This window comes from Danio aesculapii, chromosome 22 (assembly GCF_903798145.1).
Source record: "Danio aesculapii chromosome 22, fDanAes4.1, whole genome shotgun sequence".
NCBI classification, from domain to species: domain Eukaryota; kingdom Metazoa; phylum Chordata; class Actinopteri; order Cypriniformes; family Danionidae; genus Danio; species Danio aesculapii.
In genome coordinates this window covers 1674495-1695549 of record NC_079456.1, presented here as the reverse complement: position 1 = coordinate 1695549, position 21055 = coordinate 1674495, and the positions used below count along the sequence as shown (strand labels likewise).

The window sequence follows — 21055 nt, the reverse complement described above, 5'->3', positions numbered from 1 at the left end:
TGTGCCTAATAAAGTGGCCGGTGAGAGTATATTCCCTTGCTAAATTTTTAAGATCTAAACACATGCTTAAAGTGAATTTTGATTATTTTTGATTACTTTTAATTATGAATCTAGAGAGCTGTTACTACAAATGCTGGATTAAAGCATCGTTTAGCCTCTCAATTATTTTCAACACAATTGAATAAGTAACTGTATTTACCCAACAAACTTCTGGGTTAAATCAGGTAACTATGTTAAAGACAGGTTTAGGGATAATACCAGGTTATTACACACCTGATCTAATGACTGTGTGAAAGCAGACTGTGTATTCTAAAGACATGCTGGGATGTTGTGAGCCAATGTTGGGTCAAATAGGGACAAACCCATATTGTGTCCTAAAAGATTTATATTTTACTATTACTAAACACTGTAGAAATGTGTTATTCATTTACATAAGTTAATCCATAAACATTTAGACTTATAATACAGAGCAACCTACTGTATAGATCATCTAATCATTGAAATAATAATGAGGGAAAATGAATAATAATGATAAGAGTTTGATGATGAGAACAGTCTGATCATTTTCAGGCTGGATAAAGCGGATTAAATAATGAAATGTCCGATTTAAGAACTTTAATTAAGATATTTGGTTCCTATTTGGCTATTTTTGGGAATCAACTTTCCATAAAACAGGAAGAGTAAAGAGGAGACTGAGAATATTGATTTATGACTGAAAGAGACTGAAATTCTCCATGACAACAAATATTTGGGTTTCACTCCTTAATGGAAGGAAGATTGAGTAATATTAAGGGTGTGTGTGTGTGTGAGAGAGAGAGAGAGAGAGAGAGAGAGAGAGAGAGAGAGAGTTTGTGTGAAATATTTAGGGTGTGTGTGTTCATTGAAAAGCTGTAAGGTGTGTGTGTGTGTGTGTGTGTGTGTGTGTGTGTGTGTGTGTGTGTGAGAGACAGACAGACAGACAGAGAGAGAGAGTTTGTGTGAAATATTTAGGGTGTGTGTGTGTGTGTGTGTTCATTGAAAATCTGTAAGGTGCGTGTGTGTGTGTGTGTGTGTGTGTAGGAAAGCTTTAATGTGTGTTTTTGTGTGTAAAAGTTTGTGTGAAGACTTTAAGAGGTGTGTGTGTGTGTGTGTTAACGTGAGTAGCTACTTTTAAGGTGTGTGTGTTTGTGTGAAGTCTTTAAGGTGTGTGTGTGGGGGGGGGTTTGTGTGAAGTCTTTAAGGTGTGTGTGTTTGTGTGAAGTGTTTAAGGTGTGTGTGTTTGTGTGAAGTATTTAAGGTGTGTGTGTGTTTGTGTGAAGTATTTAAGGTGTGTGTGTGTTTGTGTGAAGTGTTTAAGGTGTGTGTGTGTGTTTGTGCGAAGTCTTTAAGGTGTGTGTGTGTGTGTGTGTGTGTGTGTGTGTGTGTGTGTGTGTGTGTGTGTGTGTTTGTGTGAAGTCTTTAAGGTGTGTGTGTTTGTGTGAAGTGTTTAAGGTGTGTGTGTTTGTGTGAAGTATTTAAGGTGTGTGTGTGTTTGTGTGAAGTGTTTAAGGTGTGTGTGTGTGTGTGTGTGTGTTTGTGTGAAGTGTTTAAGGTGTGTGTGTGTGTGTGTTTGTGTGAAGTGTTTAAGGTGTGTGTGTGTTTGTGTGAAGTGTTTAAGGTGTGTGTGTGTGTTTGTGCGAAGTCTTTAAGGTGTGTGTGTGTTTGTTTGTGCGAAGTCTTTAAGGTGTGTGTGTGTTTGTGTGAAGTGTTTAAGGTGTGTGTGTGTGTGAAGTGTTTAAGGTGTGTGTGTGTTTGTGTGAAGTGTTTAAGGTGTGTGTGTGTGTGTGTTTGTGTGAAGTCTTTAAGGTGTGTGTGTGTGTGTGTGTGTTTGTGTGAAGTGTTTAAGGTGTGTGTGTGTGTGAGTGTGTTTGTGTGAAGTCTTTAAAGTGTGTGTGTGTTTGTGTGAAGTCTTTAAAGTGTGTGTGTGTGTGTTTGTGTGAAGTATTTAAGGTGTGTGTGTGTGTGTGTGTGTGTGTGTGTGTGTTTGTGTGAAGTGTTTAAGGGTGTGTGTGTGTTTGTGTGAAGTGTTTAAGGGGTGTGTGTGTGTTTGTGCGAAGTCTTTAAGGTGTGTGTTTGTTTGTGCGAAGTCTTTAAGGTGTGTGTGTGTGTGTGTGTTTGTGTGAAGTGTTTAAGGTGTGTGTGTGTGTGAAGTGTTTAAGGTGTGTGTGTGTTTGTGTGAAGTGTTTAAGGTGTGTGTGTGTGTGTGTTTGTGTGAAGTCTTTAAGGTGTGTGTGTGTGTGAGTGTGTTTGTGTGAAGTCTTTAAAGTGTGTGTGTGTTTGTGTGAAGTCTTTAAGGTGTGTGTGTGTGTGAGAAAGTTTGTATGTAGGCTTTTAAGGGATGTATGTGTGTGATTTTTTATGTCCATGTCTATGTTCGGCTTTAATGTGTGTATGTTTAAGGTGTTTGTCTTAGTGTGACGTCTTTAAGATGTGTGAGAGTTGGTACAGCATGAAGGCTTTAATATCTTTGTGTGTGTGTGTGTGTGAGTGAGTGAGAGAGAGAGAGCGAGAGGGTGTGAGTACTTTAAGGTGTGTGTGTGTCTTCGTGTGAATTCTTTAAGGTGTGTGTGTGTGTGTGTTCACCTGTCTTGAGTGGGCGTGGTTTCTCTCGGGCGGCTCTGGGGCCATTTTCTGCTCTCAGTGTTTGTGAATCAGTGACGGGACTCGAAACACTCGCTCCAACTCTGAAATCATGAAATCACGCTGATTTAAAATCAACGGATTCACTCTGACGACAACCATGAAGAAAGGACCGCTGCACTTCCTGAGCCGGAAGAACCCCTCTCTGTACGACACAAATGTGGATATTAACAAGGAGATGGGTAAGAGGAGCACAACTCACACTCGCGTTTAGAAAAACAGCTCTAATGTCCGTTAAAGAGGTGTTCTTCAGCTGACCTCTGAACCTGCGCGTCACTCTTCTGCGCAACAGGTCCCGAAAACACCTTTAAACGCAAGAAAAACACGGAGGCATGTGTTTGTTTCGTAGGTTTGTGTTTAAAAGTGTTTTTCCCGATGAAATAAAAGTGAAACCGCTTACAATGCGGTATTTTCTTAAATCGACAAGCTACGTGTCCGATTACACTGACGCATAACTCTGTAGATTGGAAATATTACATAATAATCTAACACCTGTGCGGATATATAACATATATAACACTGTAATACAACTATGTTAGAAATATATCAGTGTAATACCATTGTAATACCATGTTTTTATACTTATACCATGGTAGCCAGCCATGTTTATTGGACATGCACCATGACAACCCAAAATACTACAGTAAGTTATATAGTAAATAATGTTTCTGAAACATCCAAAAGCACTTGAATTAATCTGTTGTGGTAATTCTATCATTTAAAATTGTAGATAATATAAACAAATTACTCTACACGTTTACTAAAAACATCAATCATACATTAATACACCACAGTTTACTATAGTAAAACTATCATTGTATGAATATAATGTTGTTTATAAATGGTCTAAAGTTTTTTGTTTGCCTTATCTGTTTGTTTTTGTGCCAAACATGTGAAAAAGCAATATTTTATCCATTTATTTCATTATCATCATTGCCTTATTGAGCTTTAACATTGATTACATTAAAGGACTCACCTGCTGATGCACATCTTCCCTATATTTCAAAGGAAGATCAGATAACGTGATCTCTGGTGTCATAAATCAGGTCAAACTTCCTGTTTGTAAGGTTTGATGACGCTCATCTCAGTGCTAATTACATCATTAACACATTTAAAGCGGTCAATGAAGAAACTAATAGATAATCTATCTCATATTATGAGATTGTAGGCTGTAGATCAGGGACACTCACTCAGAAATCATCTGAAACAATGCAGTCATGTTGGATAACAGCAAAATGAGACGTAAACGTGAATATAATTTAAGATTAGAGTGTGTATATCAAATGTTTAAGGACACCAAGCAAACACTGACCTTTGACCTGCCATTTAAACGCATGTACCTGACGTTGTTATTGTATGCGGTCACGTGTTGTTGCGCAGTGACTTTGAACCATACGGGGCAGCTTTAGCCATGCTAGCCAGGTAAACATCCCGTAATTCATTGTTGTTGTTGTTGTTTTTAAGGTAACCTAGAACTGATGTTGGACTCGGCTGCCATCCCAGAATCTGGAACCGCCAAAGTTCGCTCGAGACCGACTGTCAAACACTTCACGGTACGTCAAAAACACGCCAGTCACATGACCAGACTATGTAGAAGTAAACATACAGTACATGGCTTTAAGATTTTAGAATCAAAGCTAACACTGAAAATTGTATTTAAGTAGTTTTAGGGTTACTTAAAAACAGTATTAGCATATTTTCAGAGACAACACTTGATATCGGTTTATATTTATAGCCTATATACACAATTTAGTATAACACTGGAGCACTAGAACAAAGGCTAAAACAATGGTATGTGTTTTAAACAGCACATAATCCTGGTACAAAAAAAAAACAAGCCAAAAACATGTTTTTTATATATATATATATATATATATATATATATATATATATATATATAAAAAAGTACATTTATCAGTTCCTTGAGGAGTTCAATGGATTTTTAAGTGTAATTACAGCAAAACACAAGAACCGAAGTGTATAATACCATAGATTTTGAGAATGCAGTCACAAGACATCAGTCATTTTAGACCACATCTATCTATCTATCTATCTATCTATCTATCTATCTATCTATCTATCTATCTATCTATCTATCTATCTCTCTCTCTCTCTCTCTCTCTCTCTCTCTCTGTCTGTCTGTCTGTCTGTCTGTCTGTCTGTCTGTCTGTCTGTCTGTCTGTCTGTCTATCTATCTATCTATCTATCTATCTATCTATCTATCTATCTATCTATCTATCTATCTATCTATCTATCTATCTATCTATCTATCTATCTATCTGCATGTCTATCTATCTATCTATCTATCTATCTATCTATCTATCTATCTATCTATCTATCTATCTATCTATCTATCTATCTATCTATCTGTCTGTCTATCTATCTGTCTGTCTATCGATCTCTCTATCGATCTCTCTCTCTATCTATCTATCTATCTGTCTATCTGTCTATCTATCTATCTATCTATCTATCTATCTATCTATCTATCTATCTATCTATCTATCTATCTATCTATCTATCTATAATAAAATAAAAAGGTCAGCAAAATCCTGGAGGGACTGATTTATGGTATGTAAACACCATGTTTTTTTGGGGGCATTTACCAAGGCAATGCTTTGTTTTTGCATGTGGTACGATGATATTATGATATGTTTGTTTATGGACAATAACTGTGCCAATTTTGGGATGTATATTCGTTTTTGAAGCATCTTGTAGTACCATGTAAATACTGTGGTATATGAAAATGCATTTAAACGTACACTAAGGAAGACAAGCATTTTTTTCTTGCAGAGTTGTCTTATTTCAAGTTGAAATATGTCGTCTTGTTTTCAGAAATAATGAGTCAAAATTAAGTTTTCCTTAAAACAAGCTAAATAATCTGCCGATGCGGTAAGCAGAATAATCTAGTTTTCGCTTTGAAATAAGAGCCCTTTACTTACCCCATTGGCAGATTATTTTAGCTTTTTTTCTTTCTTTAAATGGTTCTTGATTTAACAATGTTGAGATATTTGGACCAGAAACAAGACAAAAAAAGCACCAGATAGCACTAATAGTATAGTACAATATAATAGTACATGAACGCATTTTTTGCGGTGTCCATCAATTACTGCCACGCAATCTGAATAGTCTTAGTTTAAATGTATTTCCTTGACAATGCAGAGAAATATGCCTGTACTAAGAGACACACCTTTGGCTTGAGGACAAACACACACACCCTCAGCATATAAACACACTTTCACTCTGACAGAACAAAGCGCAGATAAACGCACAGCTCGCATCGCCCTGGTGATGAGCAAATCACAGTAAACAAAGTCAAATATTGTGTGTCAGACACTGAGCGTTCGCGATTCACTCCTGAGGATCTGAATCTCTCCAATATAACATGCTGATATAATGTTTATTATAATAACCTTTATCATTATTTTATAACAGTGGAGTAATTTTTACCAGGATTAGGAAGAAAGATCATCATGTATCTAAAATAAAAGCATTTTTAACATTACACACTATATCATTATCTTTCTTTTTTTAATTTGGTAAAGAAATCATCAATATTTATGATTTTATTTAGCAAAGATGCTTATAATCTTTATAATGGCATAATAAGGTTATTCCTGATGATCTGAATCTCTCTGATATAATATGTTGATTTAATGTTCAACAAACGTTCATCAATTATTATTATTATTATCTTCATTATTATTTATTAAAAGTGGAGTAATTTTTTAATCAGGCTTCTTTGATGATTAGGAAGAAAGATCAGCATTTATCTGAATTAAAAAGCATTTGTAACATTACGCACTAGACCATTATCTTTCTTTTTTTAATTTAGATAAATAGATCATCAATATTTATGATTGTATTTAGCAAAGATGCATTAAATTGATTAAAAGTGAGGATAAAGATGTTTATAATGCCACAAAAATAGGTTACTCCTGATGATCTGAATCTCTCCAATATAATATGTTGATTTAATGTTCGACAAACGTTCATCAATTATTATTATTATTATCTTCATTATTATTTAATAAAAGTGGAGTAATTTTTTTTAATCAGGATTCTTTGATGATTAGGAAGAAAGCTCAGCGTTTATCTGAATTAAAGCGCATCTGTAACATTACACACTATACTATTATCCTTTTTATTTGGTAAAGAAATCATCAATATTTATGATTTTGTTTAGAAAAGATGCTTATAATGTTTATAATGGCATAATTAGATTATTCCTGATGATCTGAATCTCTCCAATATAATATGTTGATTTAATGTTCGACAAACGTTCGTCTATTATTATTATTATCTTCACTATTATTTATTAACAGTGAGGTCATTTTTTTAAATCAGGATTCTTTAATGATTAGGAAGAAAGATCAGCATTTATCTGAAGTAAAGCGCATTTGTAACGTTACACAGTATACTATTATCTTTCTTTTTTTAATTTAGATAAAGAAATCATCAATATTTATGATTTTATTTAGCAAAGATGCAGTAAATTGATTAAAAGTGAGGATAAAGATGTTTATAATGCCACACAAAGGTTATTCCTGATGATCTGAATCTCTCTGATATAATATGTTGATTTAATGTTCAACAAGCGTTCATTATTATTATGATTATTACCTTCAGCAATATTTATTAACAGTTGAGTAATTTGTTTTTCAGGATTATTTGATGATTAGAATGATCAGCATTTATTTAAATTAAAAAGCATGCGAGCAATTCCAATGCAAATGTCCAATGCAGAATGGTGAAACCCTTTCTGGGTTGTTTGTGTAGGCTTGTGTTTTACAGCACTGTAGAAACACTCATAAATATCTCTGTCAATGTTTTCAAACAACTACACTGAAAAATATTCAGAGATGCTTGGATTTACTCAATTATTTTATGTTAAGTGGTTGTAAACAATGTATTTGGGCTGAATTTAAACAAACAAATGAAGTTGAACATTATTAAATTTAATTTGTTTGTTTAAATTCAACACAAATAAATTGTTTGCAACAGTTTTGCATGCAACACTGTTTTCAGTGATTTACCAAAGTCCCAATTTCACATCCGTCACATCCATAACCAAGCTTTATCCTCACAAATGCAAGGAATATCCTCTTGATGAGTGTTATTTCTGCTGGGTTGTGCAGTTTAACTCACAGATTTTCTACAAAGTATGTTGTATTACTGTAAACTGGCAGATTTTATTCAGTCACATCCATAACACAGGTTTATTTCCCTCATTTAACATATGAAACATGTTTACAGATTGATATTGTTCTGATCATATAACTCTGTGGTTAGCAGTTCTGGAGAATATAAACAGATGTTATAATATAATGTTAACGTATACTGTCTATGTGAATTTATGTTTGGTTTTTACTCTAAATGTCGCATCCATAACACCAGAATTGCTCATTTATAACATTATGCACTATACCATTATTCTTTAATTTGGTTAAAGAATCATCAATTTATCATTTAATTTAGCAAAGATGCATTAAACTGATTAGAAGTGGAGATAAAGTCGTTTATAATGCCGCCGATGGCTCATTCCTGCTGATCTGAATCTCTGGAATCAGTTTCAGCTCTGCACTGATGCGGGTTTCTTCAGTTTTCCAGAGCTGCAGGTGCTGTTTTGAATACACAGCATTTGTTTGTGTTCAGCAGATCGCACCCACATCCCGTCATACACAGCGCTCAGCATAAATCAGCACAACCCCTTTTAAATAATGTATATTTCTATCGATCTCCCAGTGCAAATGAGCAGTTCCAGTGTTATGGACGTGACATTTACAGTGAAAACCCAACACAAACTCACAGAGAGAGTAAATGTTGACATTATATTGAAGCATCTGTTCATATTTAACAAAACTACTAAGCACAGAGTCCTGAGATCAGAACAATATCAATCTGTAAACATGTTTCATATGTTAAATGAGGGAAATAAACATGTGTTATTGATGTGACTGAATAAAGTCTGTGAGTTTACAGTAATACAACATACTTAATAGACATTCTGTGAGTTAAACTGCACAACAGAATCAATGCATATCAACAGGAGACGAGCTGCTCTCTGTAGAACAAACATGATTGAGCTTATATTATTGGACATTTCTGCATTTATAAGGATAAAGCTCGGTTATGGAGGTGACAGATGCGAAATTGGCACTTGTTTGACTTTGGTAAATCAAATATAAATGTTTAAAAACACTGACAGAGATGTATTATGTGTATTTTTACAGTACTGTAAGACAAACCTACACAAAATCCTAGAAAAGGTTTCGCTATTTTGGTGAAAACTTAATTGTTTTCATGGTAAGGTTGACATTTGCATTGGAATTGCTCAAATATAATATATTTTAGTGCATTTAAAGAAAAACAGTATTATTAAATCCATTAAAATAAGAGGTTTAATCACAGAAAATCTGCAGGAATAGAAAGATAAGGATGCTTTACTTAATGCATTTACTAACATGAACAAACAATACATTTATTACAGTATTTGATCATAATAGTAATGAAAACACAGTCATTCATTATTAGTGCATGTTAACTCACAGTGCATTAATGTTAATAAGCATGAATTTGGATGTTAATAATGCATTAGTAAAAGGTGAACTGATTATTAATAAATGCTGTACAAGTATTGCTCATTATTAGTTCATGTTAGTAAATACATTAACTAATGAAGCCTGATTGTTAAGGGGGACTGATAATACATTGAAATTCTAAACTAAATGTGTATATATTTGATGCTTCTCTTGACATTAACTTGTGTGTAGTAATTTTTGCACTGAGATCTTCAGTTTATTTGTGTTAGATTAGTTCCAGTTTTGGCTTGACTACTGACTAATCAAATATATTATAGTAAAGAATATATCCTGTAAAAATGTTCATTTAATTAGTTGATTATGCTGAACATACAGCACTGGTCAGAAGGAGGTCTCTTCCGTTTATCAAGCCTGTGTTTATTTGCTCAAAAGTACAACAAATGAGGTCAAATTCAGAAGCATAAAATATATTGAATTTGAATATATTGAATTATTGAAAACGATTGAAATTAAAATAACAGATTTGTACTTTAGTATTTTTACATTTTATTTATTGCTGTGATTTCAAAGAGGATTTGAGGATTAGCATCATTACTTCCTTCAGATATCACTCTAACATCTGATTTAATGTTCGACAAATGCTTGTTCTTATCATCTTCATCAACATTTGTTAACATCGAGTCATTTTTAGGATTCTTTGATGAATGGAAGAATTTGTGTTTACAATTTTAATAAAGAAATGATCAAAACCAACTCTACATTAATTAATTAGAAGTGATGAGAAAGACATTAATAATCTCAGATAAAGGCTCTCCTTCTGAACTGTCAAAGAAAGCTGAACAACATGACAACAATAAAACAATTTGTTTTGTTTTTTCCAGCAAATTCAGTATATTAGGATGATTTTTGAAGTAACGATGCTAAAACCTCAGCGTTAAAACCACAGGAATACATGACATTTTCTAAAATAAATAGTTATATATACATATAATTCATTCATTTTCCTTTGTCTTAGTCCCCTTATTAATCTGGGGTCACCACAGTGCAATGAACCGCCAATTTATCTATCATATGTTTCACACAGCGGATGCCCTTCCAGTCGCAACCCATCACTGGGAAACATCCATCAACTTTCATTCACACACATACAATATGGCCAATTTAGCTTACCCAATTCACATATAGCGCATGTCTTGTGACTTGGGTGAAACCGGAGCACCCGGAAGAAACCCACACCAACACGGGGAGAGCATGCAAACTCCACACAGAAACACCAACTGACCTAGTTGAGGCTCAAACCAGTGACCTTCTTGCTGTGAGGCGATCGTGCTACCCACTGCACCATTGTGATGCCCATATATATATATATATGATTACAAATCTCACCGCTCTCTTTGACCAGTATTGTATTATATAAGTATTGTATCTTACATCTGTTATGAATCTTGCTGCTCATATTTAGGGTCAGCACTAAGCTTTTAGGATGAGGGTCCTGCAGTGTCATTACACTAATTAATTATTACTAGATGACTTCAGCCATAATAATAAGTAAGTCCCACTCCTCAGTCACGTGTCGGGTTGAGAAGCGCTGTGTTTTTGCTTGATTTGCTCTTGCTGGATGATGAGACACGTTTCTAGCCACTATGGAATTTCTTCTGTCTTTATTTTGCATGAGCAAGCACCGCTCCCATGTTGACGCTAGCTGCTTTGGATAAACCCATCTGTCATGGGTGTAAATGTAGACTAATCGTCGCACCGGGCCTGAAACACAGCTATTGTAATGAGCGGATATTATTTTAAATCACTTTTCTTTTCTCCTTGTGCGAGTGCAGGAATGTTGGGTCAGGTTTATGAAGTGATGTTGCTATTAAAGACAGCAGAACCTGAAATGCATATACAAAGCCTGAAGGGGTGCGTCTCTTTATGCACGCCACAAATTACGTTAACTCCTTAATTATCAGTCCCACGTCTCACTGAAGAAAATGATTAAACCATGATTCAGTGGATTTACTACATTTTTAAGGTTGTAAACAATTTATTTGGGCTGAATTTAAACAAAGAAATGAAGTTGATTATTCAGAATTTGATTAATTTAATTAAATTCAGCCTAAATAAATAGTTTGCAGTGTTTAAAAGAGCTAAGACCAGTGTTTAAAAGACCTAAAAATGACTTGGGCTGCTTTCACACATGTAGATGGATTGTTTTGTTCTGAAACAGGGATTAATATTGTTGCAATGTTTATTTTTGTTCCTGGTGCGCTTCGCTTTCACACGGCAAAGTTTCTAAACGGACCAAAACAAGTCATGTGTGAGTAAACTCTCCTCACATTGGTCAGAGTTTCAGGGTTTTCCCCCAGTCCCATGGGTTCTGCTCTGCTGTCATACGTCCTTACTTTAATTTAATAATGATGAGAAATAAGACATTATAAGCAACAAGCTGCACTTTAATTTTGACACAGACATCGTCACCAAATACAAATCAGATATTATCGAAATCTTTCTCATAGCCTCATTTCAGTTTTGTAAAAATCTATTGAATTGATCAATCTATTGAAGAAACGTTGGCTAGAATTCTGCATTACAGGCTTAAATTATAGAGAGAAATAACAAATGAAGCGACACTGCAGTCAGATCAACAGGCCTAATACAAAATATTATAGAATTAAAATCTGGAGAAATGATCAGATGGTAATTTCTGTCTATTTCCCTAATGGATAAACAGCACTCTAATATTTCAGCATGCTTTCACTTTCGTATTCGACATGAAACACATTTGCCTGGGATTCTCTCTTCATATAGCCGTATATATAGTTATTACACAACCATAATACAACAGTCATATAGCCTGGTTCATTAGTTTGTTTTGCTTTCTCACTACAATAAATCTGCTCCAGAGTTTATTTCAATCGAGCCGAGACCTCTTCAGTCAGCCAGTCTCGGACTGATTGATTTGGTGCGGATGCGAGTGCGGATGCGGGATTCACATACGACAAATGAACCGCACTAACGAGACAGGTTCCCAAAGAAACGTCTAAGTGTGAAAGCACCCTAAAAGTAATTATATTTAAGTTTGGTCTCATTTAAAAGAGGACACTTGTTCTAAAAGTTAAATAATAATAGTTACGTGCCTTAAAGTTTACGAACATAACAAAAACAAATGTTGTTATATTACATAAAATATGTATTTTACTAACTTGTTTTAGCCTAACATTAATCAAAAAATATCTAAAGCTAAATATGAGCAAATTATAATCCAAATTTAAAGTTGATATCTCCAAAGAGTAGCTTTCGACTATGGTTGCAGTACCAAACATGACCACCAGACATCCAGTTTCCTCTATTTCAGTGCATGTTTTGAGTAATATGAATCATTTTTTTCATAATTTTGTCAATATTAGTAAAGCAAACATTAAATTGTATAGTAGTATATGTAGTTTAGTGGTACCTCGATATAACACATCCAGTGTGTTACTTTCAACTGTGATGTGTGTGGCGCATCCGGTGTGCGACCCCCTTAAGGACCCCTCTGTGGATCAGTGACTGCAGGAAAAAGAACATTAAGCTGGATGCCAACATTATCCGCACACAAGCTCAAAAGCTTTTTGCTAACATCGATGAATGTTTGCGCCTGACAACAGGTTTTGATCTTTGGTTTCATTCTATAATGCTGGACTTATTTTATGATGAAGGTTTTAACTTTGAGAGTGTTTAAACAAGAGAAAAGTAATGCCTGTCTGAGAGAAACGTGTGTGGTGAGGGGTTTTACAGCCTTAAAGCATCTATAATAATAGTAAAAAATAAAGCTGGCTGTAGATTTCGTCTATTGCAGGTTATTAGAACGTAACTCCTGTGATTAACAAGGAACCACTGTATTTAAGTTGAATTTAGCCTCTAAAAGACATTTTTAAAAATGTACACGTGAATTGCTGTAGCAAAGTAATGCTTTACGACTTTTAAAATTAATATATAACTGTATATTAGTAATATCTATCAAAAATCAGTCACCAGATATGCAAACTAGACATGTTAAGCTTTCAAATGATGTATAGTTTGTCATGATTACTCCATGTTTAGACTACAATATTATGGTTAAGACAGGTTGTAGGCTGATGGTTAATGTGTTTTAATCTATTATGCTTTCCTAAGTAACATCAAACAGTGGTAAAACATGAATTCATTAGTCTTAGACCTTTTCAACGATATACAGTTTGTCTTGATTAGATTAGGGTTTAATCGCAATATAGTGAAGTAACCTCAAGTGTCCCTCTAGTGGACAGTAAATAGGGGTTAACGTTATTTTTTAAGTGTATTTCTGATTTAAACACATGTTTTGGATATACTCAATGCCTCATTCTCTCCAGAAACTGCAGTGTTTATCCACCTGAGCATTTCCAAAGCATCCCAACATGTTTTCATAACACTGATTCACATTGTCTGGTGTTATTGAGGAGCCTCTCTGAAAAACTGCTAATTTACAGGAACTTTGGATATACAGTCTCTAGCAGTTTCTCCAATGTTTATGCTAGGCATAGGCTGATGTTCAATTACTTAATACATATCATGATAATTAACAAATTACAAGATGGATATCATAGGCACTTCAAAATACAGTGAATTATTATTTATTATTGAGTCTTTAAGATTATATTTGCAGTTGTTCATCACAGCGTCAAATGTTTGGAGAATTATTTGATCAATTACCATAATATTTTAAACATTACAGTTTTCGCATGTTAATCTGGCACAAATTGACTGAAAATTCTGTGCCTATTTATTGAGATATAGTGCGTTAACATTAGTTAATTTAACTAAATCTCATGACATGGCTACAAAAGCTTTTATTAATATCAGCTGATGATCATTTCCTGGTTAATGTCTAATAATGTTCAAATCGTGATCTGATTACGATTGGAATCATTTAATATATGTAGCTAATAACTAATAAAGTTCAGTTTTTTTAAGTATTATTAACAGTAATAAATCTCGCTGCTGATTTTAATCCGTTAACTAATGAGACTTTATTGTAAAGTGTTACTTATCTCACTTTATAATACTTCTGCAATTTAATTAGTTTGAAACATTCGTTTACTATAAACACGTAAACACAATAAAGCAAAGTATTTTTAAACAAAAAAAGCGTCCAAGGCACTCGGAAAAAAAAAAAGTCCGATGAAGGTTGGTGTTCGCCGAAATGTGTAGGCGCAGTTAAGAAATATTCACGTCAATGAAGGCTTTTTACTATTATTTCCACATTTTTCGAGTGCCTTGGACTTTCTTTTGCTGTTTATTGTGATATATCCCCTGCTCAAAAACCACAGATACTTTAATTAAGCTACCCCTGAGCACTCTTTGTTTGATTTGAAAGTATTTTTAAGGTATTATAGCTGTTAAAGTAACCCTTTTTTGCAGCTTAGGTCAACTATCATCATAATATTGTATACCGCGATAAAAGCTTTAGTAAGGTTTTCATAAATAAATGTGTCAAAAACTTTTTGCGTCTTTGTTAAGGTTATTTGTTGTTTAGGTTGTACAAAACTTGTAAGTGAATGTGTTTAAATATTAAAGAAGTCTCATAAATGGAAATCTGCAGATTTATGCGTGATGATTTGAGTATGGGGTCTGATACCCTAACATAAACATAAACCAACAACACATGAAAAATACAGTCAAAATCCAATTAGCTACAGCAGTTCTCATGCAATACACCCACTAAAAGCTAAATATTATTAAATATATAATTAATAACTAATTGTATTGTGCGTAATTTATCTAAACATGAATATAATATTAAATACCATTACTGACATTATTATAAATGCTGAATACATATATTTAAATACAGTTAAAAGTCATAATCCTATATTACACACATTTTTGGGAAATAAAGAGAAGGAAAGACTAAGAGAAAGGATCCGTGTCCTCGAACATCATAAGCTCTCGGACTTGTTTGTAGAAACAGGTTGGTTTAGTGTTGGAGATTCTCACACTGACTCAGTGGCTCCTACAATAAGAGGTGTGTTATTGTTAAAGATGTGCCGGTGTGCTGTTGTAAACTCCCTCCACTTTTCAACAGTCTCCTTCAGTCAGGAAGTTTTCTGATCAATGTTTCTCTTTTAAAACCGCAGGCCACTGATGGTGTGCAAGGATTTGCGGTTCCGACGCCAAAAGTACCAGTGCTGCCGCCCTTCAGCGAACCCAAGATTAATGGCACAGGTGAGATGAAATCTCCAAAATGTAGCTTTCAACTTTGATTGCAGTACCAAACATGACCACCAGGTTTCCTTTGACAACCATGTAAGGCCGTCTGCTATTTCTGTGCATGTTTTTGGGGTTAAGAATCATATTTTTTAATACTTTTGACAAATTTTTTATAAAGTAGACATCAAATTCTTCAGTAGTATGTGCAGTTTGGTGGTATTTAATTTAAACTTAGCCTCTAAAAAACATTTGTTTTAAAAGTACATGTGGATTGCTGTAATACTTCACAGTTCTGATGAGTATCCTTGTCGCAAATTAATAAATAACAGTTGCTCAGTAATATCAGTCATAAATCAGTCTCACTAACTAGACTATTTTAGGCTTTTAAACAATCTATAGTTCGTCATGAGTGATTCATGTAAAACTACAATATTATGGTTTAAATATGCAAGCGCAAACACTCCTACAGGTTGTATGTCCCACAGTAAATGTTCTCTTCATACATAACTAAAAGCAATGGTGAAATATGTATTCAGAAGTACTTTTGATGATATATAATTTGTCAAAACAATAAAATAAATTGCAATATAGTGAAATATATTGAGATTGAATTACATGAGTTGAAGTATATTGAGTTGAAGGGATTAGTTTCCAAGGTACTCTTCCAAAATGGACATTTTCTAATAATTTACTCGTCTCTTGGCCATACAAGATGTTAATTTTTGTCTTTAGCGAAAGAGAAATTGAGGTTTTTAAGGGGAAAATATGCTGGAGTATTACCATATAGTGGACTTCAGTGGTCTGAGCCATGTCTTATCTTTTCCAGTAATGCAAATATGGAAGCGCCGAATACAAAATCAATGATGCATTGTTATTAAATGTAAATAACTTTGCATCCAAAGACAGCAAATCCACTGTCTTCATGCAGCGCGATGAAGATTACGAGCGATAACATGTTCATACAGCATGCCGTAATTTGTATAGATAGCGATTGATAACATGTTTATACAGTACACCATTATGTGTTAAGACATTACAACGTGTTCAAGCAGTGTGGTGTAATTTGTATAGATCAAGATCATGAACGATAATAAAATGTTCAGATAGTGCAGCATCATTTGTATAGATGGAGATTACGAGCTTTAATGTGTTCAAGCAGTGTGTCAATTTGTGTAGACAGAGATTTGGAATGATAACATGTTCACGCCTTAATTTGAATAGATGGAGTTTATAAGCGATAATAATCTATATAGTGGGTGATTAAAGACAAAATACTGATTTGGAACAAGACTCCGAACCAGCATTGGAACTGCCTTGGTGGAAAAGGGGTATAAATGTTCCCCGCTGAGAAATAAGAGTCTTATTTATTAACGAAATTATTGTTTGTTTTTTACTTAAAATGAATATACATGTCCTTTTTAAGCACAAAAGCTTGTCTGGCATGAGAACTTTGATGCAAAGCTGTCCTTTTGGAGTCAAGTATATACACTTTTTAAAAAAAAAATAATAAAATGACCAATTGTTTTACTTGACAAGACACTTATTTCTTAGCTGGGATCATTTAGAGTCTTTAAAGCTGCACTGAAACTACTTAAGTCCACTATATGGAGAAAAATCCTGCACGTTTTTATTTTAAAACCTTTAATTCTTTTCAACCGAAGAAATAAAGATCATCATGTTGGATGACAAAGGGCGAGTAAATAATCATGAAATTTTAATTCTGAAAGTGAACTAATCCTTTAATGAACTTCTGTTTTTGTAGGATATGCCACAAACTCACCCAAGTATGGAAGTATGATGTCCATCCCAGACGTAATTGAGGGGGAAATACTTATACCTCCTCCACCCAGCTCTGCTCCTCCACCGCCTCCATCCTCTTCAGCTCCGTCTCCACCTTCATTCATCCCTCCCACACCACATATCTTTGGTGAAATCGACCCTCCTGTAGACCGTGCAAGCCTGCAGCCGCCTCCGATGGCTCCCCCAAAACCTCCATCACATACTGGTTTAGGGTATGCTTCAGGTTTGGACCTGGCTTCCATCAAGCCTCCTTCAATGGCTCCTCCGAAACCTCCATCTGAAACCTCCAGCTTCAAGGGTTCTCTTTCTAGCTTGGAGGCTCAGAATATTCCAGACTGCCCTAAATTCAACCCACCGCCACCTCCTTTGGTCAAAACACCACCTGTTCTTTCCAGAGCTCAGAAAATGGCACCTCCAAAACCTGTCCGAATGTCTTCCATACCTAGCCTGGACATCCAATCTCCAGCACCACCTGTTGCTTCTAATCCGACACCATCCAGCTTCAACCCCCAGAACACAGCCAAACTGTACAATGTGCAGAAAAGCACAACAGTCGTTGGAGAATCAGACAGGGAAAAGGGAGCACAGTCTATTCTACTGCTGCAAGATTCTGCAGGAAACACTGTTGGGGTTGTCAATGGGAACAGTGGGAAAAATGCTGGATCTCTCCAATCATTCCAGCCTGGGGTGCCTCCATCCAAACCAGCTCGTCAGAACAGTTCTGCTACTCAGCTTAAGGAGGACCAGCTGGACGCGGCACAAGCTCAGCCAGCAAGTCAGCCAGTCAAAGTTGAAGCCGAAATCCATCCTGTGCCCCCACAAAACATCCCCACTGAAGTTCCAACGGCCATTAAAGCTTCACCTAAAATAGAGACGATCGCCACCGAAGTTCCAACGCCCATTAAAGCCTCACCCAAAATAGAGAAGATCACCACCGAAGTTCAAACACCCATTAAAGCCTCACCCAAACTTGAGAAGAAGATCCCTGAAGTTAAGCAGGTGATGGCAACAATGGATTCTCCTGGCAGGTCTCGCAGGTACAGCCCAGTCCTGAACCACCGAAAGCTACGCAGCGGAGATGGCTCAGCCAAGAAAGAGTCATCAACTTCACCGTTTGCCTTACTAATGGCTGCAAAGGAAAGAGAAAAGCAGAAAACTGCTCTATCCCAGCAAAACAGCAACTCTGAAGACACGGTGATGCAACCTAGTGTAGAAAAAACAAACTCCTACCCTGTTAGTCCGAAAGACCCAACACTAGATAGTCCTAGTGCACAATTAAAATCAAGCACAAACATGCAGACCCAGTCAACCAAAACAGAGGTCCCAAAAGTGTCTTACTCAAAGCCAGAGCTCAGTTTTAGCCCCCAACAAAACAGTTCTGTTGCCCATGCTAGAGATTTACAAAGTGGAGAAGACTTGACCTTTATTCCACCACCTCCTGAATTTGCCAACTCCGACACAGAGGACGAATCTCCAGTTCGCTCATCTCACAGTGCTTCTGCTCCCCCAGTGAAAATTGCTCCTCCACCTACTAAAAGTTTCTTATCTTCTACACCCACTTCAATCCCTAACCTCTCTCCACCAAATCACCCCGCTCCTGTCGCTCCATCCACAAAAACCTCAGTACTTGCTCCAATCACCAACTCCCCCAATGCTCCTGCAAAAACTGCTCCTCCACCTTCTAAAACCGTTTTACCTTCTACACCTGCTCCAATCACTAACCTCTCCCGACCAACCCATCCTGCTCCTTTACCTCCATCCACAAAAACCTCTGTACCTGCTCCAATCACCAACTCCCCCAATGCTTCTGCTACTCCTCTAAAAAATCCCTAGACCTGCTCAACTTGTCTTACCTACTCCAATCACCAATGTTCCTCCACCCAGTTACCCCGCTCCTGCTCCTCCACCTTCCAAACCTTCCCAGCCATTTACATCTACACCCATATCCAACGGACCCCTAACATCTCCCAAACCTAAACCACCCAGTGCTCCTCCTAAGGCTCCAGGACCTCCTCCAATTCTCCAGCCCCAATCTAAATCATTTGTTCCAACTAAATCAACGCAAAATCCCTCTCAGGCACCTCCATCTGTTGCTGCAAGCCAGGCAACACTTCTTAGTATCCTCCAAAAGAAGATGCTAGAGATGGACCCCAAGATCTCAGCCGCCAAGGAGTTGGAAACCAATGGAGATGACTGGAACTCTCCTATGTCTGACGACGAGGCCACGTCGCCCCCTGCTGGATACAATCCTAAAAAACCAAACAGTGCCATCCTGCCAGCACAGTCCCGTGGACTGGACATGAAAGAACTGGAGAGTAGGGCAGCCAAGGCTCAGGAAAAGAAATCCCAGAGCAGGTGAGTTTTAAAGTGAACAAGCTAGTTCAATTTGATCCACTGGAAAATAAAAGTATCTGTGTGACGTTATTGAAAAATGCAAGGCCTAATGATCCCCATTTCCATTGTAGTGTTAAAGACAGGTCTGAAACTATTAATCGCAACTGGGAGACATGACATTTGAACACCAATGAATTTAATACCTGTATACCTTTTTCATCACTTTGAAGAAATTGGAGGCTTGGTGGCATCAGATTATGTGCAGAGTGGTTACGCAACAGTTTTTCCTTGTAAAAACATGCACAATATTTCAGTCATCACAATAAAAATTTCCCTGAGAGCACATGCACATAGCTGAGATGTCAACTACAAGTATGTGTTTTTATCTGGAACCGACTGTTGAAATATTAACAGATACTAGAACAACCTTCAGTTACATTCATGATTTACAAGCTGTCTTGTTTTGATTGCTTAATTTACCTGAAAGTCACTTAAAATTAAACACAATGCTTCCCCGATGCTCCTTTTCAAACATCTGAGTGACATTCATGTACCTACTGTCCCTTAATCCAGATAGAGTCCTCAACTACATGTATAATATTGAGAAATTACTAGCCAAAGTGGAAGCAAAAGTCAAAGAGAATTACCTGAGATGCAAACACTAGAAGAGCAGGTCAAATAGGTTTTAGAAAAATATCTTATTTGTAGTTTGCTGCCGAGTGTGGCGCAGCTGGGATGAGAATCAGCACCTCCAAGTCCGAGGCTATGGTGCTCCACCTGAAAAAGGTGGTTAGCCATCTCCAGGTTAGGGGAAAGTCCTTACCCCAGGTGGAGGAGTTCAAGTATCTAGGGTTTTGTTCACGAGTGAGGGAAGGATGGAACGTAAGATTCACAGACGGGTTGGTGCAGCGGCAGCAGTAATGCAGTTGATGTACTGGCCCGTTGTGGTAAAGAAGGAGCTGAGCCGAAATGCAAAGCTTTCGATTTACCGGTCAATCTACATTCCTACTCTCACTTATGGTCATGAGCTTTGGGTCATGACTGAAAGGACAAGATCTCGGATACAAGCGGCCGAAATGAGTTTCCGTCGCAGGGTGGCAGGGCACACCCTTATGGATAGGGTGAGGAGCTCTGACACCCGGGAGGAGGTCGGAGTAGAGTCGCTGTTCCTCCACATCCAGAGAAGTCAGCTGAGGTAGCTCGGGTATCTGTTTCGGGAGGTCTGCGGTTCTCTCCTAAGACAGCTGCCCCCGCAACCCGGCCCCAGAAAAGCAGTAGAAAATGAATGAATAGTTTGTAGCATAGCTGTCCTTCAGTGTACACAGTATGCAAAGTTGTCAGTCTAAAAAGTCTCAAGAATAAGTCTGCTCTGAATGTCCTTAATATATTTTCGAATCTTTTGCTTTTTACTGATCTGCGCCAACACGATCAAATTAGCTCATTTGCATAATCACCACCTCTAACGATACATGCAATGGTATTCTAATATTATTAAAAACAAAAAACTTTGAGAAAATCACATTGTT

At 36.4% G+C, this 21055-nt stretch overlaps 2 protein-coding genes across 2 annotated transcripts in view; one reads left to right on the top strand and one right to left on the bottom strand.

Annotated features, from left to right (window-relative positions):
* The window catches only part of guca1e (guanylate cyclase activator 1e), a 21701-nt gene extending 18846 nt beyond the window's left edge, over nucleotides 1-2855 (bottom strand). Inside the window, exon 1 of the mRNA XM_056448430.1 lies at nucleotides 2602-2855. The gene's annotated coding sequence lies outside the window, so the exon portion shown is untranslated. The remainder of the gene's footprint in view (nucleotides 1-2601) is intronic.
* LOC130216531 (uncharacterized) overlaps nucleotides 2586-21055 on the top strand; it is a 20872-nt gene continuing 2402 nt past the window's right edge. Inside the window, exons 1-4 of the mRNA XM_056448428.1 lie at nucleotides 2586-2840; nucleotides 4123-4211; nucleotides 15323-15410; nucleotides 17158-19550. Coding sequence (XP_056304403.1) covers nucleotides 2759-2840; nucleotides 4123-4211; nucleotides 15323-15410; nucleotides 17158-19028 — 2130 coding nt within the window. The 5' untranslated portion in view covers nucleotides 2586-2758 and the 3' untranslated portion in view covers nucleotides 19029-19550. The remainder of the gene's footprint in view (nucleotides 2841-4122; nucleotides 4212-15322; nucleotides 15411-17157; nucleotides 19551-21055) is intronic.